The sequence below is a fragment of the Elaeis guineensis genome, chromosome 6 (assembly GCF_000442705.2).
Source record: "Elaeis guineensis isolate ETL-2024a chromosome 6, EG11, whole genome shotgun sequence".
In the NCBI taxonomy this organism is placed as follows: domain Eukaryota; kingdom Viridiplantae; phylum Streptophyta; class Magnoliopsida; order Arecales; family Arecaceae; genus Elaeis; species Elaeis guineensis.
In genome coordinates, this window is record NC_025998.2 from 11,253,890 (window position 1) to 11,281,774 (window position 27,885).

The 27,885-nt window shown below is 36.7% G+C and overlaps 2 protein-coding genes across 4 annotated transcripts; one reads left to right on the forward strand and one right to left on the reverse strand.

Annotated features, from left to right (window-relative positions):
- The first annotated feature begins 1,352 nt into the window (after positions 1-1,352).
- LOC105047267 (uncharacterized) lies at positions 1,353-6,982 on the forward strand. The gene is made up of 3 exons (XM_010926123.4): positions 1,353-1,652; positions 2,316-2,591; positions 5,607-6,982. The coding sequence occupies exons 1-3, from the start codon at positions 1,512-1,514 to the stop codon at positions 6,741-6,743; spliced, it is 1,554 nt and encodes a 517-aa protein (XP_010924425.1). The 5' UTR covers positions 1,353-1,511; the 3' UTR covers positions 6,744-6,982.
- A 939-nt stretch (positions 6,983-7,921) lies between these two features.
- Positions 7,922-26,028, reverse strand: LOC105047266 (uncharacterized). Of its 3 annotated transcripts, none has more exons than XM_073259168.1 (14): positions 25,366-26,028; positions 21,715-21,827; positions 21,552-21,608; positions 19,654-19,749; positions 19,406-19,476; positions 16,375-16,417; positions 14,991-15,071; positions 14,823-14,882; positions 14,249-14,308; positions 13,242-13,307; positions 10,546-10,643; positions 10,063-10,111; positions 9,924-9,968; positions 7,922-8,659 (listed from the first exon to the last, which is right to left on the reverse strand). In XM_073259168.1, the coding sequence occupies exons 1-14, from the start codon at positions 25,676-25,678 to the stop codon at positions 8,183-8,185; spliced, it is 1,629 nt and encodes a 542-aa protein (XP_073115269.1). In that variant the 5' UTR covers positions 25,679-26,028; the 3' UTR covers positions 7,922-8,182. The 3 variants fall into 3 exon arrangements, with proteins under 3 accessions (XP_073115269.1, XP_073115270.1, XP_019706880.1); XM_073259169.1 differs by having other exon boundaries at positions 21,548-21,608; positions 25,366-25,640; XM_019851321.3 differs by lacking the exon at positions 13,242-13,307 and having other exon boundaries at positions 25,366-26,026.
- Between the last annotated feature and the right edge of the window lie 1,857 nt (positions 26,029-27,885).

Here is a 27,885-nt window from a genome sequence, read left to right on the forward strand (position 1 = left end):
CGAACAAAATTTTTCATCTTATGATAAAGGACTGGATTCCCAAACCACTCTCTTGTGTGGTTGGCACACCACAACCCAAGCCACAAGATGCACACCCCCACCTCCACCAGGCCACGATCTCCATAAAAAGCTTTGAAATAGTTGCTCAATCCTTAGCACTATAATCTTGGACAAGATGGCATTCGAAAGAAGATAAATAGGCATAGAGCTGAGCACTAACTTGACCAAGGTAACCTTACCCATCATCGATAGGGTTTAAGCTTGCCAGCCCTCCAATCGCTTTCGAATGGCGTGCTCTGCCCCCTCGGCTTCAGTCCTCTTTAATCTGCATCCAGAGATTGGCACTCTCAGGTATTGTAGTATCCTGTAGTGCTCAACAACCTCGAATCTCTCCATAATCGAGTGGCGGAGTTGCATCGATATCTTCAGACTAAAGTACACTGCTGAATTGAGAAGATTCACCTTCTATCTTGAGGCACCACAATAGTTTTCTAAGATCAATCTGAACCTGATGGCACTCCAAACTGTGGCCTGGCCCACCAGCAAACAGTCGTTTGCAAAAAGAAAATGTGATATCAGCTGGACCTCTGGGGCTGGCACATAGAAGGCTATCACCAACCTTAGGGACACATCACGAAGAGCTCTGAAAAAAATATCAATGCAAATAATAAAAAAATTAAAAAGATAGAAGATAATCTTGTCGCCCCACTATAGAACAGAAGAATTTCGAAGGCATCCCGTTGACCAAAATGATAAATATAAGCTTTGAATGTATGCCATAATTCAATCAATCCATCAAGAATGAAATTCAAAGCATAACAATACTTTCTCAGGAAATCGTTGACTCATTTAATCATAGGCCTTCTATGTATCAAGCTCGGTCACCATAATTGCAAGGAGTATTGAAGTAATGGATTTTGGTGGTGAGTGGTGGTGACTCACTGTATTGATATCCGCATTATTAAAATGGTCATCATCTTTGTAAGCTAAGTCTCTAGATAGCTAATAGACTAGTAGTGGTTCTAGATGGGCATTGGCCAATGGCCTAAGGCGTTATTTAAAACCTCGACCGCAAATGGTACGCGAGGAGTTGCAGTGCAGATATAAAAAGTTTTGATATTCTCGCCTTATCCCCACCGACCAACACGTGTCTCGCATAGGTTATTTCTGTACAACTCTTTCTCTCAGCCACAACCTCCGATAATATATGCCCCATCCCATCGAAGTCTTTGTCATGACCTTCTATTTTGTCTTATTCACGGGTCTCACCCAAGTAAGTCTCTCTGAAGGAACATCTTAACTGCACTAGTCTTTATTTAAAGCATGGAGACTACTTTCAAGTCTCCACCGCCATCGCAGTCACGTTTATTTATAATAATACAAAATTCAGCGGCGAAAGGACGACCGAAAGCTACCGTTTCTCCTCTCCTTTTTGCGCCAAGAAAAGGGAGAGGGGCGAGAGCCGGAAAAAAATTCTAAAACCCTAACCCTCGCTCTCGATCTCTGAGGTTATGGCTTCTAGTGGATCTTCTGGGAGAGCTGGCTTGGGCTCCCGATCGTTCGATTTCGGCACCGATGATGTTCTCCGCTCTTATGACGACTACGCCGCCCAAGATAACTCCAATGGGAAGCGATCGGATCCGCCGAGGAAGGTATCTACCTTTCCCTCTCTTCTCTTCTACAATAGTTAGGGATAGGTTGATTCGTGTTTCTTTTATCCAATTGTTCTTTGTTTGTAACTAATTGCTTCTGACTTCCGATTGTTGAGTCCTCTGGCGTCGGATTGGGATTGGAATGGAAGGTCTGGATCTTTATTGGAGATCGGCGATGGATATTGTGTTAATTTGATGATCGTTTTTCTGCCGTCTAAATATTTTATTGGATGCATAGGAAAAGAATCGTCTTGGGTTTTGATGAGGAGATATGTTGTGGATTTCGTCGAATCAGTGTTCCTCCCGTTTATGCTGGCTTCCAACCCAATAGCTTGTGAAATTGTTTATATGGGTTTATTTTCTTGATGAGAAGTATCTTTCTGTCATTTTTTTTTTTGATTATTAAACTTGTTTAATTTGGATTCAGTTTCGAAATACCAAATAGGTTCGCTCTCTAATTTCCGTAAAGATCCTATCACGTGCCAGGTCTGTGATGTTTGCAATTCAGAAATCAAATGGTCAACTTTGTTTAAAATAAATGGGGTTCGTTGGGTTCGTTTAATATATAAATTTATTATTGAGATAAAGATCTGCTTAATGGACACCAGATTACATTAAGTCATATAATTTTTCGATTCACTGGTCTGGTGTATCATTAAGCAGGATTTCCATGAGAGCAGAAGGGGAAGACCATTGGTTAATATCTACGAGCAAGAGGATTATTCCAAAGAGGAGATGATATCTGCTGTTGAGAAGTGCATGAAAAAATATGCTGATAATCTACTCCAGTTTCTTGAGGGAATCAGTGGACGGCTGTCACAGCTGGAGTTATATTGCTACAAGATTGAGCGTTCATTAGGTGAATTTCGATCAGATGTTATTCGTGATCAGAATGAGGCAGAAATGAAGTTCAAGTCTCTTGAGAAGCATCTCCAAGAAGTAAGTTTACATTTGATCTGAAAATTATTGTTCTCCTGCATGTCAGATAGTTCTTTTCCTGCAATGTATCATTCCTGATCTATATATTTGGCACGTACCAGCTAGGAAGAGTCATTTACCCTGTGAAAGGGTCAGTTTATGAGGCAAATACAATATTCCCTTATATGACCATTGTTCTTTTCTATATTTGTTTTTGCTCACTTACTTAAGACTAGAGAACATTTAGAAGATTTGCTAAGATTTGCTAAATGATACTCGGTAATGGTTGGGTTGACCTTTATCATCATTTTGTCTAGCGTATTGGACAGCTTGTCCATATGTTAGCTGGACCAATAAAAATGGTCTCAAAATTTGTTGGATTCATTCTGATGCTGAGCCTTTGTTGCTTAACTAGAAGCTCTAGTAGTCTTCCAATGTATAGATTACCAATCATATCTACCACTATAGCAGTCATAAGAAGTCCAGCTGAGATTCATTCAGTGCTTCTTCCTGCCTAAGTTCATAAATTATTTAAAGTAAATATATATTTTTGCTATGTCATCAGAACCTGATATAACCACAATTTTATATGACCTGCATCCATTAAAAGCTTGAATATTTTGTTGTCTTCATAAGAAAATTAAATTGTTCATAATTTATGTTCAGTAAGGGTGCAACTAAAAGCGTTGCTTTTAAATTACATGAGTTTCTTTTTTTTTTTTTTTAATGTATGCCATAGCACTGTTTATCAGCTTAGTTGCTATACTAACTATTGCCTGTATGATTTTTGTCGAAGCACTCACCCAAATACATGCCAACATACCCCTAGCACGATATGAAGACAACCAGCATCAGCTGGATTGCTGCAGAATGTATCAACGGGCACTTGGTTACATGAAGGGGGTTGAGATCAGGAATCATTTTGAGTACAGGTGTGGGAAACACAGGTCTTTTTTGACAAAGAGAAAAAATAAATATGGAAATACTTAGGAAATGGGTGCAGGCACTAGTTTTTGGATACCCACACCCTAAGTGGAGTTTCCTGTCACTAACGACTGGCATGGATTGGTGGTGCCGGTACCTCAAACCTTGATTTAATTTCTAATTACAATATTTTCTACATTAGATGCCAATAATTTTCTTGATATAAAAATTTCTTTTTTCTTGAGACTATTTTGTGGCTTTATGACTCACGATGCTTCATACATGTGTGCTTTTCACTACCCGCAAGGCCTCATGTTTACATTTTGCAGTTAACCTATGGACAAACGTATAGTTTGAGGCCACAGTGTGAAAGAAAGCTCACTTATCCATGTACATGCTTTCCAATTTAATTTGGCAGTTAAGGAGGCAGAACATTTACCAACTTAAGCTTCTAGATGAGATAATTGAAGAGGTGTGAATCTAGAAGTATTTCTTTCCATGGTTTTCCAGAGTGGTGAAATTTGCTGACCATGAGGAGAAAAGTGCAATCATTTTTCAAATTATGTTGATTTCATATATAAGAAATAGAGAAATTATGACTTATGTCATAAACTTGAAGCCGGGTGGACTGGTGGAGAGTTTCTATGGTTGTTGTTTGGTCATTGCATGCTTGTTGAGATGCATGGGAAAATTTCAAGGAGATTGAGGCAAAATGTGTTGTAATTAGTGTTTGGGGAAAAGAGGGTCAAGCACATCCAATATCTGTTCATAGATGAGAATATTGAAGTAGATGTGTCGTTAAATCAAGTGGGATACTTAGAATCATATTCACTTCAGGAATTGCAAGAGTTGCACCCTTGATAAAGTGGTGCAAAACCAGTTGTGGTGGTATGAACATGTATCAGATGTATGGTCATGTGATTGTAGTGACTAGAATCTGTCTTGAAAGGAAGAAAAAGAGGAATTTCTATGACTAATTAGATCACAACTACGAGAAAAGATTTGAAATTATTTTTTAGACAATAGGAAGGTGTATTTAAGGGTGTGCAAAAAACCGGCCGTAATGCGAACCTGACTTGAACTGGACTTTTCAATTCGATTTACATCAGTTTTTTTTTTTTTAAGAAAACTCAGTTTAGTGTCAGTTTGAGAACATCTTAAATCGAAAAAATTTGATTCGGTTTTGATTTAAGTTCTGAGAAAACCAATTCAAGCTATCCCACCCTGATCCAACCTATATGTATGTATATATAACAAAAAAATATATCCAAACCGACCCATATATATATATATATATATATATATATATATATATATATATATTTCCTTTTTATATTTTCTGTCAGATATATAATAAAGTTTTACGTTTAAATTTAGCACAGTCCACTTAGTCTACATAAATGAAAGTTATGTTTAGATTTAGCCTAGCCCATTTAGCCCAGCTCATTGAACACTAACCCAATAAACCGAACCGAACCAGATTTCTTAGGTCAGTTTTAAGCAATTTTTATAGATGGTTGGTTTGATTTCAGTTTCGGTTTCTGCATGGGTTGTGTCGGATATCTCTCCAAACCAACCCAACCCATGCACACGCCTAGCTGTAATTGGAATGGGTTTTTAGGAATGATCAAGCTGATAGTCTTGAACACTTGGCATGAGACATGATTGGGGTCCATTTAGATCCGAAATAGGGTTGCTATTTTGCAGACTAATAATTTAGATCCGATTATGCTCCTAACCTAGATCGCTATGATACGTTAGTCACTCTTTACAGTTATGGATAGATTTTCTTTCCCTTCATTGTTATGCAATTAGTTGGTTTAGATTCCTATCAAGTTCAGTAAGTTTGGATATGCTGTCTGTTTTACTTTGGGAAGGTGCAACTCCCTTCCTCTTCCTTTTGACGTTCTGACAAAAAAATAAATAAATAAAGTATCCTATTTGCTTGTCTAGTTCATTCGAAGCTGGATCTGCAAGCTCCTTTCAAGATCAATGACAACCGCCTTTTTTTTGAAGGAGACAACTATTTTTTCTTCAATTTTTTGATTGTTTTCTGCATGATATTTTAGATGGATACCGATTAGTTGTCTAAACTTTTTGTGCATGACATAGGTCCAAAGGTCTGTACAAATTCTAAGGGACAAACAAGAACTTGCCGAAGCTCAGAAAGAACTGACCAAACTGCAACTTGGACAAAAAGAATCTACACAGAAGAATGAAGAGGTGGTTTTTCCGTCACCCTCTGAGACCAAACAGCACGATGACAAGCCAGATGTGGTGAACCAACAGTTGGCTCTTGCTCTGCCTCACCAAACTGTCACTCAAGCATCTGTATTGCTTCCCATGCATCAGCCAGCACCTGTGCAGCAAGGTCGCTATATATTGAACCAATCAAGCACATACTACCCGCAGCGTCATCCTTTGCATCAAGATCAACAAAGCCAACCATTACAACCTGAGATACAATATGTGCAGCAGAGACCTCAAATTCAGGATTTTCCAGTCCAGGCCCCACAGCAGCAGTCTCAAGTAGTAAGTCAGACTCAGCAGCCACACCCTCAATATCAGCAGCAATGGCCTCAGCAGCCGCCTCATCAGTTTTCACAACAGGTGGTGCAACCACAAAAACCTGTTTCTCAGGCTCAGATTGGACCTCAAGCTCCACCATCCTCTTATCCTCCTAGCCCGCCACAGACTACCAATCCTGTTCCTGAATCATACCCTGGCAGCATGGCTATGCAAGTTCCTTACACCACAATTTCTCAGCCTGTTGGGAATCGTCCTGAAGCTGTGCCATTTGGTTATGGAGGACCAGGCAGCATGGTGTCGCAACCACTCCCTCAACATGGTTCACAACGCCAGCCGCAACCTCCAACTAGTCAGAGCTCTTTTGGACGACCCCTGAATAAGGGTGCTTATGTGGGCCCTGCACCTTACACACCACCATTGAATGCTCAGAGTTACAACACAATGTACAGCTACCCTCCAAGCAATGTTTCACCTGCCCAGAATCCCCAACTGCCTCCTAGCAATGTTGTCAGGGTCCATCATCCTGGCTTACAGCTGATGCACACTCAGCCATATGGAGAAATGATCGAGAAAGCTGTTAGTATGGGATATGCAAGGGATCATGCTGCTAGTGTGATCCAGAGGATGGAGGAGAGTGGTCAGCCTATCGACTTCAATTCCCTGCTTGATAGGCTCAATGGTCAAGCTGGGGGAGCATCCTCACGACCATGGTCAGGCTGACACTGTGTTTCATGCAGAAATGGAGCCATAATCCTAAAGGAGGTTCCTTTTTTAATGATTCCTCCTAGTTATCAGATGTTTGAAAATAATCTCTTGACAGCATGATGGTTGTAAATTCAAGTGGTGGCTGTTCGTATGAGTGTCCTCTTCATACCTGTGGTTGCATGAATTTGGTCGGTGTTGACAGAATCACAATATAAATTCATGGTGAATGCATTGGTGAGAGGTATTACACAAAATTAGAACTTAGCCTTCATCATTTGTTGAGCATGGTAGCAGTTGATATGAAGGGCTATCAGCATGGATATCTGTGTTTTATAGTTTCCTTGAACCATTTAAATTGGGTCGTATGGGATGCCTTCCATTTCCTTCCCCCATAAATAACTACTGAAGTCAGTATTCCATTCCATCTACTTTTGTTGTTGTGATAGCGTTGTTATGCAAGCTTATGGCTGCTTATCAGTCGGACATTTCGTGTCAACTAGGTGGGACCACTAGGTGATGCAGTTTTATGGCATTTTGCATCTAGACATACAGATATGCTAAAGAATGAAGGGTTCATGATTCATTTTTTTGCAATAAACCGGCATGCGAATTGCGAGGCACTATAAAATTTTAGATGGGCGAATCAATTGGCACCCAGGTATGGCCCTCGACAACTTGCTTGAAGAACCCAGTGAAGCTCGAGAGCCTCATTTTTCTCTTTTTAATCACATTGAAGAGCCAGCTACACCATAGAAAGTAAATGATAAAAAGCATCTTCAGGAATGTAAACATTTCCACTCGTACCAAAAACAAATTTGGAACCAAAATCAGAGAATCTGATATTACCATCATTATTGATTTCCTCTACCTGCCAAAGAAGGGGTGAGCTGATGTTATCGCAGCCTATTCCCTAGTCCACGATTTCTCCCAACCGCATCAACCAAGGTCATAGCATAATCACATTGTGATAGGAAAAATATCCTAATTCCTTCATCACCAAATACAAAGTATTATCATTTTACATGCTCATATGTTTTTGCAAATAAAGGAAAATAAAATAATTTAATAAAACGACACGGTTTGCCCTATACTTCCTAATAGTCCACATCAATTTCCTCAGCTGGCCGAAAAAGTAGCAAGCTCATGTTGTTGGAGCCAATTATCTCCCACAGGTCAATCAATGGTGTTTCTCGTTGTGACAAAGTATCATTTTAAATGCTTGTCCGTTTTTACAAATAAACGAAAATAAAACAATTTGATAAAACAACAAAACTTGATCCATGAAGCTACATGGTGATGGCCAAAAAAACCATGCTACAAAATGTCGATGCCACTTCCCACAAGCAGCACCAACAGATGGCTCTTCGAGCGGTATAGCACAAGCAAACATCACCTGGTATTGTCTGACTTTGTCATCCATATTATCACTTTCACAACCAAGTCTTATCAGTAGCTCAATATATGACTTTACCATGGTGGCTTTTGGTAGATTCATCCTTATCTCGAGATCCTTTCCACCGCTTCCTCACACCCCTTTCCCTCCTAACACCATTTTCTTCTTGCATACCCTCAAAAATTCCCAACTTTTCAGTTTTGCTGAATCTTTGTTTTGTTTTTGAGGCCCGCCTCTTCCTACAAGAAGATATACCATCATCTTCAGCAAGCACTTTCCCCCTTGGCAGTGGTTCATCATCCACCAACTGCCAGTTATATATTGTATCACCCCCATTCTCAAATTGCTGGGTCAATGATTCACCTGCCCCTGGAAGCAAGTCACTAAAAGTAAGTTCTCCTTTATTTCCACCTTTCCGGTCCAGAAGCATCGGGTCGGGTCTAATTATGGTCCCTAAAATGCTCCTATATGGGCCCAAGCCTATGATGGCATTTGCATCTGTCAGTAAAGAGTAAGCCATCGCAAAGGCTGACCTCACCTGCAAAAGTGAAGACAAGAAAAATGAATCAACATGTTGGAAGGCAGAAAATCACATTCAAAGCTTGTTGCCATTGGCATTAGGTTCAAAACCAAACTAAGACTACACATGCCACTAAAGCACATGCAAACACAGATAAACATATAGGCGTGCACATGCGTGTGCACAGAGAGAGATACAACTGACAGGTCAACTCCAACAGCAGCTAGTTAAAACCCAAAAGTGGATTAAATTTGAAGACATCTGAACCATGAGATAAATTCCATAGTACAACGCTAAAAAGAATTAGGATCAATAAATTGTTTCTGGTGCACCATCCCAAATTTAGTTCTTAAAATCAGGCAAATAAGACAGAAAGTTCTCTTTGTAGACACTTACCGATTGGCATGCTTAAACCAGCATGAGATAGATAAGGTTATCAAGCCATGGTCTGAAGGTTCTTTTGAAACACAACTTGGGCAGCAGAATGACCTACACATGTATCAGCAGGCATGCACATGCATGCATGCGCACGGAAGCACACAGGAAAACATGCAGAGGGCACATGGCATACACATGCAGCTGCAGAAGCACAGAGATGTATGCCCATCCAGACATACATGCGTCCTTGGCCAAAACTTGATCAAAAGTTAGTTAATTCCATTTATGTGAAAAAGAGTAATTCGGGTTAAAAACAGAAAGTCCGGTTAGTGAAATCGACACAACCACCTAAATTACTAGGGGCACCTTTTCTTAGTTTACAGAAAACATCAGTGTATTGTTTAGGCTGCGATAAACACAATTCAGCATCAAGCATGGGTGTCAAACAATGACAGGCCAATGTACTTCCATAGTAAAAAAGCTAATGCAACACCAAGGGTCTCTTTCATAACCCCTAGGCAACGGGACCGGATGAAGTAAACACAATCAGCTGTCAAAAGTGTCACATGGATGACATCATCTCAAGCATTGGGCAGAAGGTAGAAAGTGTTCCAAATTATGTGATCTCCATTATAAGTCATAGACGCTCTGATTGAATTAGAGACAAAGTAATACATAAACCAGGGCAGGAAACTGAATTTCAACACTACAAACCAATGAACTTCAACCTGCTCAGTTGAAAGCAACACTGGTTTAAAAGCATGAACTTTGAGGTAGGCAGGTTCTTGAATCTTGGCATAGAACACAAGACAATACTTGTGATGCATCGAAATATTATGTGCTACATTTGCAGACAAGAAACAACAACCATAAGATGAAATGATTGAATATAAGAACAGATTACCTTAAAGTAGTTATAAGAGTTCCTCCCAATATCATTGTCTGGAGCCTAGTTCATTGACAATGTCATCCAAAACAAGTTCGACATTTAATAGTGGGCTTTTGGAGATCGAATAAAACAAACATTTACGCAAATAGCACACCTGGGGATCCTCGATGGATAGAAGATATGGTCGTTCTGTGTTCATAAATCTACAAACAGCATGAATGAAAAAAGTATGATCAAGCATTTTTTTCTTATAATAACACAATCAATACAACAAGAAAGAAAATTAAATTGATTGATGTAAAGAAATCTGTACAAGGATTCAAGTCCCAGCGGACGTCTGCCAAGATGCCAGGACAAGATACCATCCCAAGTATCAGGATAAGACCATCCCACTATCATCCTAGCATCCCATTCAGTGCATCTTGGCACATCCCCCATCCTAGGTGTCAGGATAGGGTAGGAAGGGAGCATATCCCATTCCACTAAGAAATTGGATGGCCTCGTCCCACTGGATTTAAATCATTGCCCTTCTACATAAATTTGCATAGGTTTCCCATTCCACTAAGAAGTTGGATGGCCTCGTCCCATTGGATTTGAATCATTACCCTTCTACATAAATTTGCATAGTTCATCATACCGTTTATCACTCTTCAAGAAAAATGTGCCTGCTGAATTGCAAGAAACACCAACATCCCAAATGTTTAATTTGCGGCCATAAAAATCAAAGAAGTTCACCTGTTATGGCAAAACCAACATGATAATGAGAAACATGATGTATTTAATAGTAATAATTTATACAAAACCATAATGTTCAATGTTGCATTCTTATCTACAGTCAACCAAAAAATACATGCAGAGGCTATCAGGAGTTACAATGAGGAGATTCTACCCAAACAATTACCAGCAAACATTATGTTATATTTGTAGCCCGACCTCAATGATCTACAAACAACTCTGGCAGGTTTTGCCAAATATGTATTCACAACAATAGATTGGAACGTTCAAATAACAACAGCAGGCATCACACTGTTGACTTCTACAGATGTTAGCAACATGGAAGTCATTCATAAAAATCAAGCTATATTTTTGGCTGTTCTTTTCCTTTGTTTCTGTTGGGGGCGGGGGTTGGAGTGGGCAGTGGAGTGGATAAAAAAGAGTTTTCTAAATCATGTGTAACTCAAGGGAGGGAAGATGTCTTTTCCTTAACTTGTAGAAAGGCAAAAGAAAAAAAGGATGCTAATAACAAGATACTGAAGCATAAACCCAAGTACTATTGCTTGGGTCGCATTATTGATATATATTAGAATAGATAACACTGGCATAGCAAGGGAATCAATATTCATCATAAAATCCAGGGAATTGCATGTATTTAGAATGTGTATGCATATGTAGAATCCATGCACATATTTAGAATTTGCATCTATGCAGGAGGGGAAGGAAGACTTAGCAAGGAACACTAAAGAAGTTAACCATGAAAAAAAGAGGGGTGAAGTCGAAATAGAAGCCACTGTGTAAAACATTATACATTCTAATAGACAAGTAGAAAAAAAATCAAACATAGTACACAGAATCAGTCAAGATACTAATCAAAAAATAATAATATCACATCAAGTTGCAGAAATGCTTCAAATTTTGACCTTTCTGATTTATCTCAGCCATCTCTATACAAGATATGCCATATAGAAGTCAGGTCTTCATTATTATTTATCATGCTATTACGTATGATGTCATTTTCTGCAAGGACAGGCATGCAGTCAGACAAAAAAATAACCTGACGCTATTGGAATAGACAAAATTATTTAACCTCTATTCTAGGTTACTTTGATCTATTCAACAATGATACTTGGAGGCTGGAGCATCCAAAAAACAGAATATTCTTAAAAATAACAAAATTAAAATTTTTTAGCAAATTTGAATATGCATACCACAATTTGGGGAAAAAGAATCCAAGACATGTTACTACAAAGCCCCAATGAAAGTTAACTATTAGCTTTAAAAATTTAACATAAAACAAAACAAAGCATGCATAAGCATATAAAAGGAAAAAACTACTGCAAAAAAAAAAACATAAATAAGGATATCAACTCAATTAATATGGATTCATATTCATATGATGTGACTATAGTTTTATGCTGGTCGTCAACCTACCAAACACTCCATCCCGGGCTTGGGATCAGCTATGCATAAAACATAGGCGGAGACTATATAAAAAAATAAGGATCTCTATTCAATAATGAATATATATATACACATATGCATAACAATTCATGTTCACGAGATGTGACTATAGTTTTATGTTAGCCACTGATGGATCAACCTACAGCAACTCTCCTTTATCCGGGCTTGGAAGCCGGCCATATACAAAACACAGGCAGAGACTTTCATAGAAAATAAGGATCACTATTCAATTGTTGATAACATACACACAAACAAACATACATAGATGCATACATACGGATTCATTTTCATAGAATGTGACTATAGTTTTATATTGGCCATTAACCTATTGCAACTCTTCTTTATCCAAGCTTCGGACTGGCTATGAAAAAAATATGTATAAGCAGAGACTATGTAAAAAATAAGGATATCTATCAATTAATTAATTAATACATACAAGGTAGATAGGCTTTGGCAACAGGATTTGAAGCCAGATCTGATCAGGTGAAATTAGAAGATGGGGATCCTACAATGAAGATCCGCACAGTTGAATATGAACTGCTACCTCTAAACTACCTATAAACCAAAAGTCACGCATTTTGAAGACTCCTTGCCTATGCATCAAGTGGTTATAAATGGACACAATATCGTGGTCATGAATGTTCTTATTCTATAAAGCAACTTATATTTTGAGAAAATGTATGACACAATACAGATCATGCTAAAATAACAAAGCATGAATTTAGTTATACATGAATTGTGAGTAGGTGTAAGCATGAGTATGAATGCACAAAAGCAGAAGGAGATCTTTAAAATAAAAAATTAAAGCATATCCAAAATGCAAGTTTCCAGGGAGATTCCAAAGCCAGTAAGTTACTGGAGGAATAAGTTTCATGCCACTGCAAGCATGAAGAAATGAATACAACAGGATATGACGATGAACATATTTTTTTTAACACATGTGACTATATTTTATCTGATAAAATTAATTTTTGCTCACAATAGATAGATAGATAGATAGATAGATACCATACTCCTCTTGATTGATGCACAAATGATGATGAAGGCTAAAGGCATTTTAGCAAATATTGTGGATGTGAATGTTTGTTGGTGTAGGCGTGAGTACGAGTGCACAAAAGCGGAAGCAGAACTTTAAAATAAAAAATTAAAGCATACCCAAAATGCAAGGTTCCAGGGAGATTCCAAAGCCAGGAAGTTACCACAGGTGTAAGTTTCATGCCACTGCAAGCATGAAGAAATGGATGCAACAGGAATATGACAATGAATAGATTTTTTTAACACATGTAACTATATTTTATATGATAAAATTAATTTTTGCTCAGAATAGATAGATAGATACCATACTCATCTTGATTGATGCACAAACGATGATGAAGGCTAAAGGCATTTTACCAAATATTGTATGTGAATGTTGTTTGCTTGCCAAACTCACCCTCTAACTCAATGACCCCAGAAGTTGTCAAGGTGTGTCCAGTATGTATTCAGAATATAGACCATTGACCAAATTCCCCCACTAAATCAATGATCCCAAAAGTACTCAAGCTGTGCCCAATACGTATTCAAAAAATGGGCCATTGTATCCAATATGATAGTTAGGTCCATAGAAAGATAGCTACTATACTCCCTCTCTTGATTGATGCACAAATGATGACGACAGCTGAAGGTGTTTTATCAAATATTGTGGATGTCGATGTTGTTTGCTTGACTGAACTCACCCTCTAACTCAGTGACCACAAAAAGGAATCGCTTGTGTCCAATATCTAATATAATAGATAAATGGTAAATAGATAGATAACATTTTTATCAAATATTGTGGATGTGGATGTTGCTTGCTTGACCAAATTCGCCCTCTAACTGAACGACCCCAAAAGTACTTGAGTTGTGCCCAATATGCATTCAGAACATGGGCCTTTGCATCTCATATGATAGACAGAGGATGGATGCATGGATGGATGACATATTAGGCAATATTCAAGGTATATTGGTCAATAATGTCAGATGCAGAGGCAGCAAATCTACTTTAGTAGCTGAGACTCATAAATAATAATGTCAGATGCTCTACCATCTCTACTCATGACTATAGTTTATTAAATGGAGCTTCCTTACAAACAATGAAAAATTATAAGAATAGATAACCAAATATCTAATAATAGATCACTTACCAAAAGAACTCCCAAGTTATGTTCCATAGGTTTCTGCATGTCTTGTCCTCTCCATTGCATCTGAAAACAAAATATCATTGCCTTAAGATGACCATTAACTTCAATAGGCAATTTGGAGAGTATAAATCCCAAATTGTGTGTTTGAGAGTGTTGGACAAATTTGATCATGATATGATGAATGGTTTCTATCAACTGTAATATGCAGAATCATGCAGCACAATACAGATCCAAGTCAAGACATTGCAACTTTACGTGCAAGAGTACACAATTCTGTCATTGAAAATGGACAATGGAAGACCATATGTTAATATGCTAGTGAACAGCTTGAATGAAAATGTTAAGTTTGATTCCTGATCCTAAAATTCAGGCTCAAGCATATTCCTGCTACAAGTTCCAGAATTTGCACACAAACTAAGACAGAAATCATTTTCAGATCATATTGCATGTCAGAATTGAATGAAAGTGACAAGAAACATAATAGAATTGACATGAAAGTAACAGGAAACTAACATACTAGAATTGAATGGAAGTGACCAGAAACTAACATACTAGCCCATTAGACTCAATGAGGTACCTGTAAATGTGCTATCAGCATTGCAAGAAGTGCATAAGAACCAATACCTCCTGAATACACCTGCAAATAGGTAAAAAAAGAAAACACTGTTGCATTGCTCATGATAGATTTGATAGATCCAAAATCCAAGTAAATAAAATTAGTCATCAATTGTGATGCAGAAAACACCTCATTCAGTTCTCTTTGCTGTAGAAAAACCTTCAGAATCAAACACAAGGGCCGTAAAGGAGGCATCTTCTTCAAAGCATCCTGGAAGAAAATTGCCACAGGCTCAGTAAGCAAGTTCAAATTGATCATGAGAACTATCACTTGAACCTTAAACATCCATAGAATTTTACAGCCATACTACAATAAACCAAATAAATACAACATAATCTTCATTCTTCAGCTACAGCATGTAGCATGCTACAACATACAACTACCATGGCATAGAGTAAATAATATTGTATCCTCCTAACAATAGGATAAATAGCATGATTTCAACTCCTCTTATCTTGTCATAATTCCCCTTCCTTGGTTAGAGGTCTGTAGTCCAGAAAGATTACATGATTTCAAGGAGATGTAGATGCTTAAAAGACCATAATTACCTAATTCCTTGATTCACTTGGTTCCGATTGTGCCTCATAATTCACAATTTGCTCTTCCTTAATGAAATGAATTCCATTGAGGTAGGATAAAAAATTTGTTATTTAGATCATATAATATCAATTTTTGTTTTATTCATTTGAAGTCTTTTTGATGAAATGTTTTGATTCATTGGGAATATACAGGATGTCATATGATTAACATCTTAGAAGGTAGTCATGAGGCAAGGACATGAAGATTTAATAAATTAAGTTTATCATTTTATGTATAATTTTGAATTGCTTATCTTTTTATTAGAGCAAAACATATTGCAAATCAATTTGATTCAAACCGATTTGCAGTCTGCCTGTGATTCTGTGAATTATGTACGGGAAAAACTCTCTAGTCCTTTTACCTAATTTTGATGGGAAATATTTGGACAGAAGTACTATTCCTATTAGTCCCAACTGACAATAAAGCAATAACTTCTCTATAATAGTTAGAGCATGATTTGGCTGGCTATCATCAAGAAATAGCAAACATATTTTTGTCCACATTTTCCAAAGTCCCATGCCTCTGATTAGCTCCCCGAAAATCATCATCAGATATGATCACATAAGTTAATTATATCAACAGCAGATAAGTAAGAAGTCATGTATGCCTCTTAACCATTAAACAAAAATGCAGCCAAATCTCTTACACTTTCCCTATTCCATTTGCTTTCTTCACAGGGTAACAGAATGTCAGCGAAACAAGATTTGCAGGCACCACACAGACATATAAATTCAATTAAGTGAATTTATTTATCATGATATACAAGAAAGTTATTTGTGGCCCAAGTTTCTTCAAGTGAATTTATTTATCATGATACACAAGAAACTTATTTCCCACCCAAGTTTTTTCAATGAAAAACACATGCATTCTTTAAGCACGAACTGATTAAGATATTTAAAAAATGATTCATAAAATACTAGTTTTCCAGGCATACCTTGATAAAATCAGCGGCTTTAGGTCCACCATCGACATCAAAACTGGAAGAAAAATAAGGACCAGGAATTATTAGTATGCCAAATTTTGAGGGAAGAAAACATTAAAAATGTCATACAGTCATAGGCATTCTATAGATGAACTATTTCAAGTTAACACAAACAACTGACCCGTGTGGGATTTATGATGTGCAAATTTCAGTTAATCATGTGGGTCAACAAATTGGATAGTTCACAGTGTATTTGATTAGCCATTACAATGGCATTAACCAAAAACATGATAGACTATCCAAAAGTAATGATCCAATACCATTGTGTGCTATTATAATATATGCAACAAAATTTAATCAGCTTGAATATCTTACAGCAACAGATCAACAGTAAGACATATTGATTGTTATGAAAAATCCTTTCATTTTGTGAACTTCGTGCATAGGTAAGAAGGTCCAGGATATTTAATTTTAGTTTTGAACATTTTGAACAAATGCAGATGATCATTACGCTGTGTATTTTTGACAATATATATTTGGGAACTAGAGTATCACTAAATCAGTTATGCGACAAATGAAGATCATCATTACAGTGCATATTTTTGACATATATATTTTGGAACTAGAGTACCACTAAATCAGTTATGCGCCCAGGATGTGTGTGCATGCATGCATGCATGTATGCATGCATGTCACCAACATCTGATGTCTAATTTTCAGCAACATTTTCTTTTAGAAATTATTATGGATCAAAATACAGACAATAAGAAGCATTCAAAAACAAATGATGTTAGTGTATGGTCACACTTTCACAACTCATTTACATGTCCATCAGTACTCAACAGGCTACATGGTCAGAAATCAATTTCATCCACTTCTTTAGTAAAATCATCATATGTTACACTCCCATCCTCAAAGCAAATCTCTTAGCTTCTTCTTCTTCCCTTTTTCTACTATTTTTCTCAGGTGGGGGTTGTGGTGGGGTGGGCTGGGGGGGAGGTGTTAAGGGAGGGAGATCCATCCAGTTTACAAATATCGAGGTCCAAAAACTTGGGGATACCCCACCGGAGACTTGAAAATAAAATTGCCGGTTGTTAGGTGGAGGGGCATGAAAAATAAGGTAACACCTTGTTCACCTAAAAAGCTCACATTGATGAGTACCGTACCATAATGAACACACTGATGATAAATTAGTGGTATTGAGTAATATGCCAACAGAAATGCAAAGAAGTAGGTTGGAGCACACTAAAACAATTTATTGATATTGCACATTCAGTAAAGTTAAAGAAAACCATAATCTAATTTCGGATAAAAGAATAAGATAAAAAATTATATGACCTTTTTGAGATGCATGACTGATCATGGTTACTTAAATTTCGGTTTATGTAATTATAACTAAATCATGAGTTCAGAAATTATGCTTAACGAAATTCATTAATCAATCTTCCATCAAACATCTGCATGCATGCTCAGATATATAATAGTTCAGTAAAACTCCTTTAGAGATTGTTTCTTTTGACAACCAAAATTTTAACTAAAAAATGCTTTTGACACCTAAAAGAATATTTTGAAATAATATGAGATGATAAAAGCATAGATCCATCAACCATCTGATGAAGGAATGATCAATTATAATAGTTTTGATAACATCACAACCCTTTTTAAAGTAATTAAACTACTGCAGCATAAAAGCATTCCCTTCCCATAAGATAATTGGTACATGACCAAAACAAATGAAGATCCCCTTTGCAATTGCCTTTTCCCCTTCTTTACTCCCACGTGCTCTCTTGCTGCTTCAAATTTTGTCAAAATGCAAGTGTAATTACAACAGCTCCTTCAAATATAAACAAGCCTAAATTGGCCAATATCATCTCAAACCAGCAGGTAAAGGCCTAGATCAGCACTTACCAACCTGCATTGGCTGGTTTGAAGATGAAAGATCTGTTTTCCCTGTGAAAGGACCTATGCTAATTCAAGAAACAAAAAAATCATTCTGGCTAGGACTGGTACAAGTATGACACGTATTATTCAGGTATTGGCCAGTATTTTATTCCACATGTATCAATCACTATTTCCTACAATAAACTCTAGTGGAAACATCATTTACATGATTCTTAAAAAAATAAAGTTAAAACAATAAAAATGACTGAGTTTATAGTCATTCAAATAGAAAGGAAAAAAATTATTTTATAAGTCCATGACGGATGCAACAAAACTATATCTTCCATATCATTTGTAAAAAATGGGTGGCTCAATGCATGAGACTCCCACCATTGTAAGGTCTGGAGGGGGCCAGATATACGCAGCACGACACCCACGTGTGGAGTGTCTGTTTCTATGCTCCAAACCCATGACCTCCAAGTCATAATGAAGCAATCTTACCATTGTACCAAGACTCACTCTCTTCCATCTCATCTGTACATTTAATATTTTTAGCATATTCAAAAAATTGTGTTGTGATTAAATAGGAACGTGCTTAATTCAATCATACGTTTACAGGCTAATGTTTGTGAAACGCATATTTTTTGTTGTACAAAGTATACTGGTTTTTGAAATCAGTTGTTCCCGAGCCAACCCCTTGTCCACCTGACCACTTAATAACTAAAGAGATAGTAAAAGCAGAACAACTAGAGTTTTCTTCATTGCTTAAAATCAGGTTGTTCTAAACCAAGGACTTATTTTCCTTCCCTTGATCTTAATACCACTAGCCAACCTGATAGAATTATCTGTCTTTTATTATTAAGAAAGTTGATGTTGCACAATTTAGAGTTTCCATCTTTCTATTGGTGAATCAAAATTTGTTGCTTCTCCACTCCTGCATTATGCCATCCACATTACAACAATGCTGCAAGCCTTACCGGGCATTGAGTAAAACAATTCCCATGCCCATTTAAGTTGTTCACTAACGTATGAACTATAACCAGATAGAACCAATAACAGGAATAAAAATATGACCAGTAAAATCAGAGAGAGAAAAAAGTAGCTGTGGCAGGAATCAAGATGCAAGTTCTTTATATGACAATATCTCAAGTGATAATTTGACCTGATGTCAAAATATATCCCACTTCGCTTTTCCACAAACTTCACAATGGGCACACGAGCCTTAGCTATAACCTGGGTGAAAAAAATAGAACCATATTCTTATGCCAGATAAAAAATGTTGATTCATACTGTTCTAAACAGACTACTACACATTAATGTTTCAGAGGAACACAAAGATGAATCATTGAAGTAGTCAATCAACTTTTGATCGCACAACTGATAATATGGATGCTGGTCAAACGTTGTTACCTGCATTTTTTTAACAATACTTCTCTGGGATAGTGCTCTAGCAAGAGCATAAAGACCCATTTGTGGAGTCTTCACCTTTGACTCCAAAATCACAACCTATAGCATACAACAGTTAAGATATGCTAGTCAAAAGCATTATCACATAACCGTTTGAAGTTATTATCCTAAACAATAAAATATGTATGCTTATGAAATTCGATGCATACAAAATATGAAGCTGATATAGATATGGCAAACCGCTGTCTTTATCAACATTTACTTCCATTATTGGTGTAAACTACTAGATAGTCAACCACGACATTAATACTGAAAGAGTAAAGTTGTTCAGCTAGATGGTAGACATTATTAAACCAAATTGACAAAATTACCAGAACAGTAGCATAGTAAATGTACTTAATCTTCCATATATAATAAGCACACTATACAGAAAAAAAAATTACTGATAAGCTCATTCATTTTGTGTGCCATTTTCCCATTAGGAAATTTTTGTGAACTTGATAGAATGATTTGAATCTCTCAGGTTTGGTATAACTTGATAATCTCAAACATTGTTGCTGAGTTTTAATAGAATACAGAAGTGTAGATTTGTCAGCAACCCAAAGAGAAATATTTTAAAAGTGGTTGCACAAAAAGAGAAAATTATGAGACTTTTTAAGGCATTGAGAAGAAAATGAGCTAGGTAAGTCCCTTTAAAAGAAGTCAAACGAAATTAATAACTTTTTGAATCTGTAACATCAGTAGCCAAGATATGCTAGTCTTAGTAAGACACCAATTTTGAACAAGATTCTTGGTATCAAATTCCTCAATTAGAATCAGGACAGATGAGGTGGTGCTAGTCATCTTGGTTGAAGACTCCTTAAACGTCTGATGAAGTGGAAGCATAAGCCCTAGCAACGATCCAGAAAAGGATGAAACATTTTTTTCTCATAGCAGTAGTGGAATCACTCCACACTGAAAATCATGCAAGAGGATGTGGAAACTAGAACTTATTTCCAAGGAAAATAACTGATGCTGGTTAAGCAGAAGAAAGTTCTTCTAGTCAATCATAGATATGCCTATAGTAAATCAAACTAACAAGGATTACTGCCACTGTTACTCCATTCTTAAAGCCATCCAGTTTGTTACTTCTCGCAGAAAGCAACTTTACCTTGTTCTAAGGAAATATCAAAAAGCTAGCATTAAAATGTTTAAAAGCACAACCAGCACATTCTTGAAACTTCCACTCCTTAAAGTTGATGCAGGAAACTTGTACCATGTTAGACATACAAGGGCGAAGAAGGTAACCCTACTCACAGTAAATATTTGAAGCATTTACAAGAAAATGAAAAATAGACAACACAAAACAACACAGGGCATTTTATGGTGTAGAAAGGCACTAAAGCTCTTAGAAGGAGAAAGCAACAATAGAGAAAAACTGGGGTTTCCAAGATTGTCATCATTGAAATAACTAGACTACAGGTAGAAATTTAAAAGTTGGCATAATCTTGAGGATCGTAGCCCATTGGGCAGCAGGACTTCAAATGGGCAACCATTTGAACTTTAAAACTGGAAGTATAGAAGGTCAGCTCAGTGAATTTTTTTTCCCCAGCTAACCTATCAAAGAAAGAAATGCTTCCACAATCTTCATCTGATTGAAACAAAGAAAGAAACAATCATGTAGCCCCAACATTTGAGGTGTCAAAGTTGCTTGCACACAATGTGATTTTAAAATGTCAAATAAAGTGTAGTGGCACACAAGTTAACAACATGATACACGATATCGGACATTGTTGCATGCAGCAGAACTAAAATGTGACATTTTTGTATAAATTTGCTTCAAGTTAAACAAAAGGAACAGAAATAGGTATAAAGAGATGAAGCATTCATTGCAATATTCTTTTAAGTTGCATAGTACTTGCATCGATATCACTTGTTGGTAGATATAGGCCTGTCCTAAATGATCCAAAAACTTCCACCTGCACAGCAATAAACAGTATCATGCGGAACACTTAGAGATTGTTTATGAACAAACACAGAAAAGGCCAACAAGTTACACCAACAGAGCAACAAAAACTGACATACTTTGCTGTGCGGCCAGATGTGTTTGATAATCTCAAAAACACATTGTACAGCAGCAGCACGTGAGGCTCGTTCTTCAGGAGTTGGTGAGACAAAATCACAAAAATCGAGTATCTCTGCATGGGCCAAAATATCTTCTAATAATATCCACAGTTACACTGACAGATTTTCCAACTCTATGTTGTAAAGGGAAGCACAGAGAAGGAATATAAACAATCACAAGGCAGGAAACCATCAAGAAATACTATATTACTCAAAGCATAACAAGGATATGTAGACACCTAATAGAAACTCTAATTCATAATATCTTTATCCATATAAAGAGACCCAGCTGTCAACCAACTTAAGTAGGCCTTTTTCAGCATTCCCAAGTGTCTTACAACCGAGACATAATGAAATCACAAAACTTTTATTGACATACTCCTCAACCAGTAATTACAGCTATCCATGAACATGATATGCCAAAAAAGGCCTACAAAGGTTATCAACAGTTGGGAAGATCCACACTGTTTGGGTGCATATGGAGATCCCTCAATCTGCCTAATAGGTGATGGGGACTGCCAAAGGCATCATATTTCACAAATATACCACAAAAGAAAGGTTGCTGCAGCTGTGATCTATCTCCTCAACTTTTGGTGGTTTGTGTTGCAGTTGTCTCCAATTATTTTCAGGTCAGGCCAGCAATTAACATTATATGTCCTCAGAATGGAATGCAACATCCTCTGCCATGTGCATCACACATATCCAATCCATTATATGAAAGAAAACAAGAAAAAAAGGAAGATGCGGAGATAAATTGAGGACGATAGCTTGATGCTTGCAACTAAAACACATGCAATCACATTATGCAATATTCTTTAAATAGACTAAGCCATGATCTGACCACAAGCCACATCTGTGTTGTCTTATAAGTGACATGAGCAACAAGCCCACGAAAAAGGAGAATGAGGATTTCAAGCTAGAGCATTTTGACATGTGAGATCCATAGCTTTAATAGACAGTGATCCATTTTAGAGACCAGGGTGAAAGCAGTTGGCATATGATAAGGTGGATCCCATCATGGAGGATGGATCATCTTGATACTTCATAGTTCATACTAATATTTAAGATGCCAACTGTGAATCATGTAATTACGAAATCCATGGTGGCCATCCATTAAAAAGAATATCCAGCCAAATACCATTGAATCAAGATCCATGGATCATTATTCTCAAACAGGAGTTAAGTAAAAAAAAATAGAAATTAAAAACATCAACAAATCCTTACCAAGAAAAATGCATGATCAGAATTTAAAATTCCAATAAAACCAAAAATTTCCATTTCAGAAGGGATCCTCTCTTCCAATTTCTTATGATATTCTAATGACTACAATCTATTCAAGTATCTTACTGTAGCTCTGAACTACCCATATCTTGTGACAACTAACTATTGCGAAATGACTCGCCGATCTGACATTTATACTTCGAACCACTTGAAGTTCCAAACTTAGAAAGGGCTCTTTCTCCGAATTTCTTCATCATATCCTCATGAATAACTATAAAATTTAATCAAATCCATTACTCACTTTTACGGACTTACCTTGCATCTAACATTCCAATCTCACATGTTATGGCTGAAACTGCCCACCCAAATCACGATCCTCACTATCTCTCCTCTTTTTCACCAACTCAAATCAAATGCTTAAAAGAAGAGAAAGGAAAAGATTGGGACTATATCTGCCTTTACAATCTTTTAAAATGTGGTTCATGTTGCTGTATATGCGGATGCAGTCACTTGACTGCACTGCATCACCTATGTGAGGTGACTATATGCAATCGTACCTATAACTATAAGGGCCAAAAACATGGTCTGCCTAGCCTTCCACAGCCACATATCTTGTGACTGCTCGTGCAGCCCGCTTAGCATTCCAAGCCACATGTTCAACCCACTCTTATAGAACCTATGAAGATGAAACATGTTCAAGCTGATGATTAGGTTAGATGTGGGTTTCAAGTAGGCATGATACAAGTATTGATATTATCAATATGTTAGTTATTAGGCATAAAGTACTAAATGGTAAGAACTAATTGTTAGTTACTATTACTATCAACATTGTTATTATTATCACTGTTGCTGCTTTCATTGTATTTAATGTACCTTGTTTATTTTCTGTAGTTAGAAAATAGTAACTGCATGTACTCCCATATATGTGGCCAGCATATCCCATATACATTGTGTGATCCCTTGACTTCTAGCAAAGGACAGCTGCCTTTTAAAATGCTTTTAATCAAACTCTCATCTTTTGCATCCTATTTTATGACATAATCTGATTATTGCAGAAGCAATCCATTTATGCATATGTTTTATATGTTTTCTTCTCTCGCTTTTAGAGGCCTTTTCTTGGGAAGTATTTTAGAGAACCATTTTGCCTTTTGTTTTTAATTGGTTTATATTTCTTATTCTCTAACTGGACATTGCCACAAAGGAGTTGGAGACCAATTTCAGTCAACCTAATAAGAACATTACTAATCGAGGTTTATGATTCACTTTTCTTCTATTTTGCTATTCCATGATTTTTTTTTTAGGCTTTTGTTATTATGTTATATCTTTATGTACATATTTGTGCCATATAACTTTACGTACATATTTGTGAAGGTTGTATTTTTCATATTATTTTGTTTCCTTTTGCATGGCTCATTCTAGTATATTGTGTCTAACTGATGCACCATCCACTTCAAAAAATAGAGTGGCACACGAGAATGGCTAGCAAATAAGGCTGTGACCTTTGTCTAGTGAAGATAGTAGTTATGTTAAATACCAAGAAAAGACGTGAACATGGTTGGATTTAAGAGGGGGATTTTCCATGGTTGCAAAATTAGGAGTGGATATGATAGCAAGTGCAGGTGTAGAATCATGGATATTGTAGAAACATTTTTTAGTAAAGAAGTGCTTCAAAAGCGGATGCGGGTTCAAGATTCTGAGAAGATTTTGAAGTGGATGCCTCATCCTAGGTATAAGATTCTGGCTATTAAGGGATTTTCACATGCTCCCATGTTTGTGCAATATAGGGATTCAAATATGTGAGAATTCGCATAGGCTTTTGTCAGATAAGGGAGATAGTATCACCATGCGGCAGGTTTTATTAAATAAAATTTGTTTCAGAAAGAGGAGTGGGACTTGAGAGTTGAAGCAATTCTGAAGGCAGCCTCTTTTACACGCATAAGCCAAGACTCCTCATAGTACGTGTTCTTGCAGTGTCTTGTTGATTTTTAATAATAATGAGAACAACAGCAACAAAATAATAAGTTGTCCTCATCATCTTTCTTGATTGTTTGTGAGTTATTTTGCCAAATTGACAATTCGAATCAATAAAGAGGGGAGCTTACCAATTATCTTGAACAAAGTATAATGAATTTTTTGTAAACCAAAAATTCCAAAGTCTAAGGGCGCCCTTTCTTGCTCTATATTCCATTTTTTTCCGAGGATCTTAAGGTTCTATAATGTAACTGTGTATTATAAAAACTATCCTGAATCTTATTACTCAAAAAATTTCACAGCACCATTGTAGACGAAAATCTAACCAACGAAACATACATTAAAAAGAAGTTGATCCACTTGAAATAATTCATTAGAAATCTGCACCAAGAACCTTTCTGTCTGGCATCCGACGCTTACCTTTGTGGAGCTGAAGCATGGGGCTCTTGAAACGACTGCCGGCGCGGAACCAGGCCTGCTCCAAAGCCCGGTTGCCCTCCGGGGCGTGGGAACCGGGCGTCCGCTGCGGCGCCGGGGACTCTTTCCGGCACGGGCCATCGGCGGCGACGTCGAGGGAAAAGTAGTCGGTGGCGGGGAAGTCGGCGAAGGAGTCCGCCGGCGAGGTGATCTGGTTGCGGAAGACGGCGTAGGACTCGGTGGTATCGGCGGGGTCGGGGTCGGCGGAGAAGAAGGGGTCGAGGGTTTCGTAGAGGAAGCCCGCGCTCCCTTCCATCGCTTCTCTCTTTCGAGACACCCGGTGACACGGGAAGAAAGGGAGAGGGCGGGGAGAAAAGCGCTGCTAGGGATTTGTGGGTTGTTGTTTCGATGGCGGAGATTTTCTTGATTTGATCCCGTGAGATGGATTCGACGGCGTAGGTTTAGCCGGATACCGTCCACGGAGCTGTCTTCTTGCGACCGGTCTGGACCTGGCTGGTCTACGACTCCGGGTGTGCCGGGCCTCTCGCCCTCTTTTGGGACCCTCCTTTGGGACCATCCTTTGCTCCGCTTGCGCTTTTTATGCTGCCTTAAAATATTTTTTTAGTCGTATCCAACGTTACTCAGGCTCCGTTTGGCATTCTCATGGCTTGACTTTTTATTTTCTGAAACAGAGTTTTTTAAAAAAAAAATCTGAAAAACTGAAATATATTGACATCACTATTGCTTTTTCTTAATTTTTTTTCAAAATTTAAAAAAATATGCGCGCCCAGCTGAGAAAGGTTGTGAATTAGAAATGTTTGGATTCAAACATGTAATATGTTCGCTATATGTTTTGATTAACTATAATTATCATAAGTAAAAAATAAAAAAATAACTATGGTAAAAAAGAAAAATAACTTCATCTAGTTCACAATACGTATATTTTCATATATACTTAAGAGTAGCAATTTATAATCCAACCTATCAACTTGACTCATAAATAGTTTTCTTTAAGCAGGTTTGAATTTAATATAAATGAATTTAGATCATAAACAGATTAACTTGTCTAGATCTACAAATTAGAAAGATTAGATTTAAATTTAATTTTTTGATCTATTTAATCTATTTAATAATTAAATCAGATCATAACTTTACCTATTTAACTTATTTAAAATCTATTTAACTTATTTTTGACTTATTTAACTTGACCCGCTTAACTTGTTTATCTTATTTAATCCTAATTTGATCTACTTAATAAATAAATTATGTAGATCGAATCAAATTATCTATTTGATAAATAGATCAAGTTCAAATTTAAATTTTTAATCTATTTAATAAATAATTTGAATTCGAGTTAACAAATTTTAATAGCCACTAGCTTGTGCAAATACATATCTAATCATATATATATATATATATATATATATATATGCACTTTTTTCAAGAGAAAAAAATATCTGCCATTTTCAATCCAAAATTAAAAATAAAATATTCAAATTGATATTTTACATCGTTCCATCACCTATACTAATAAAAATGCCTATAAACTAAAAGACTAAAAATCACATATTTTGATGATGTCTAACCTATACATCACGTGAATGCAAAAATAGATGATCTTGCATAATTTTAATTATATATTTTTGTATCCACTTGATGTAGAGATCAGCAAGTATCAAAATATATAATTGTTTGTTCTTAAATATATTTAACGGTGTACACCATAACCAACGATATATAGCTTCATTTTGGATGTCCTACTATTAATTTTGAAATAGACAGAAGTAAATATTCTCTCCTCTTAAAAAAGGTAAAATCCATGCTGTATATGTACATTGGGCAAAATGTTTGCATGTAATTTAAGATTTAGAATGAATTTATAGAGTGTCCTGATATTTTCCTTCTAATTCATAGAAATATGCACGCAAGTCTAGCAATTTTTGAACCAAACGAAGCACAACAGTGACGTTCCTTTTCAGATGTCACTTCAAATGACAAAGGAAACTAGTATTATTTTGCCACAAATTAATTCATGGGAGGAAACATGCTTGCGATCACTCCAAGTGTTCGACCTATCTACAAGACTTATGGTCATTGTCTGCAAAGGAGTCCTCACTGGCAAGAAGTCTGTCGTTTTGTCATGATACTGGATCATATAATTTAGCAAGAGTATACTTGGATTTGTGTTTCACATTTGCAACCAAATTTTGTAAATTCTCAGGCGTTAATAGACCTTACAAAACATGTAGCTCTGATGATCTATATCACATTTCAAGAGCATGAAAAGGATATAGGAAGCATCGAGTGATGTTAGTGTGGATGCATGGGATCCAACATGATCAAAAGAGGAAAAAAAGAGTGGGGAAAGAGGAGAGGCATGAGAAATCATTGTCATATGATTGTTAGCCTATTAGTTATAAAATTAGTAAATATAGTGTTTAATAAAATTTATTTTTTTTTAAAAAAATATTTTTAAATTTTATTTTTATGAAAGAAAATGAGATTCATCTTTATATAATTATC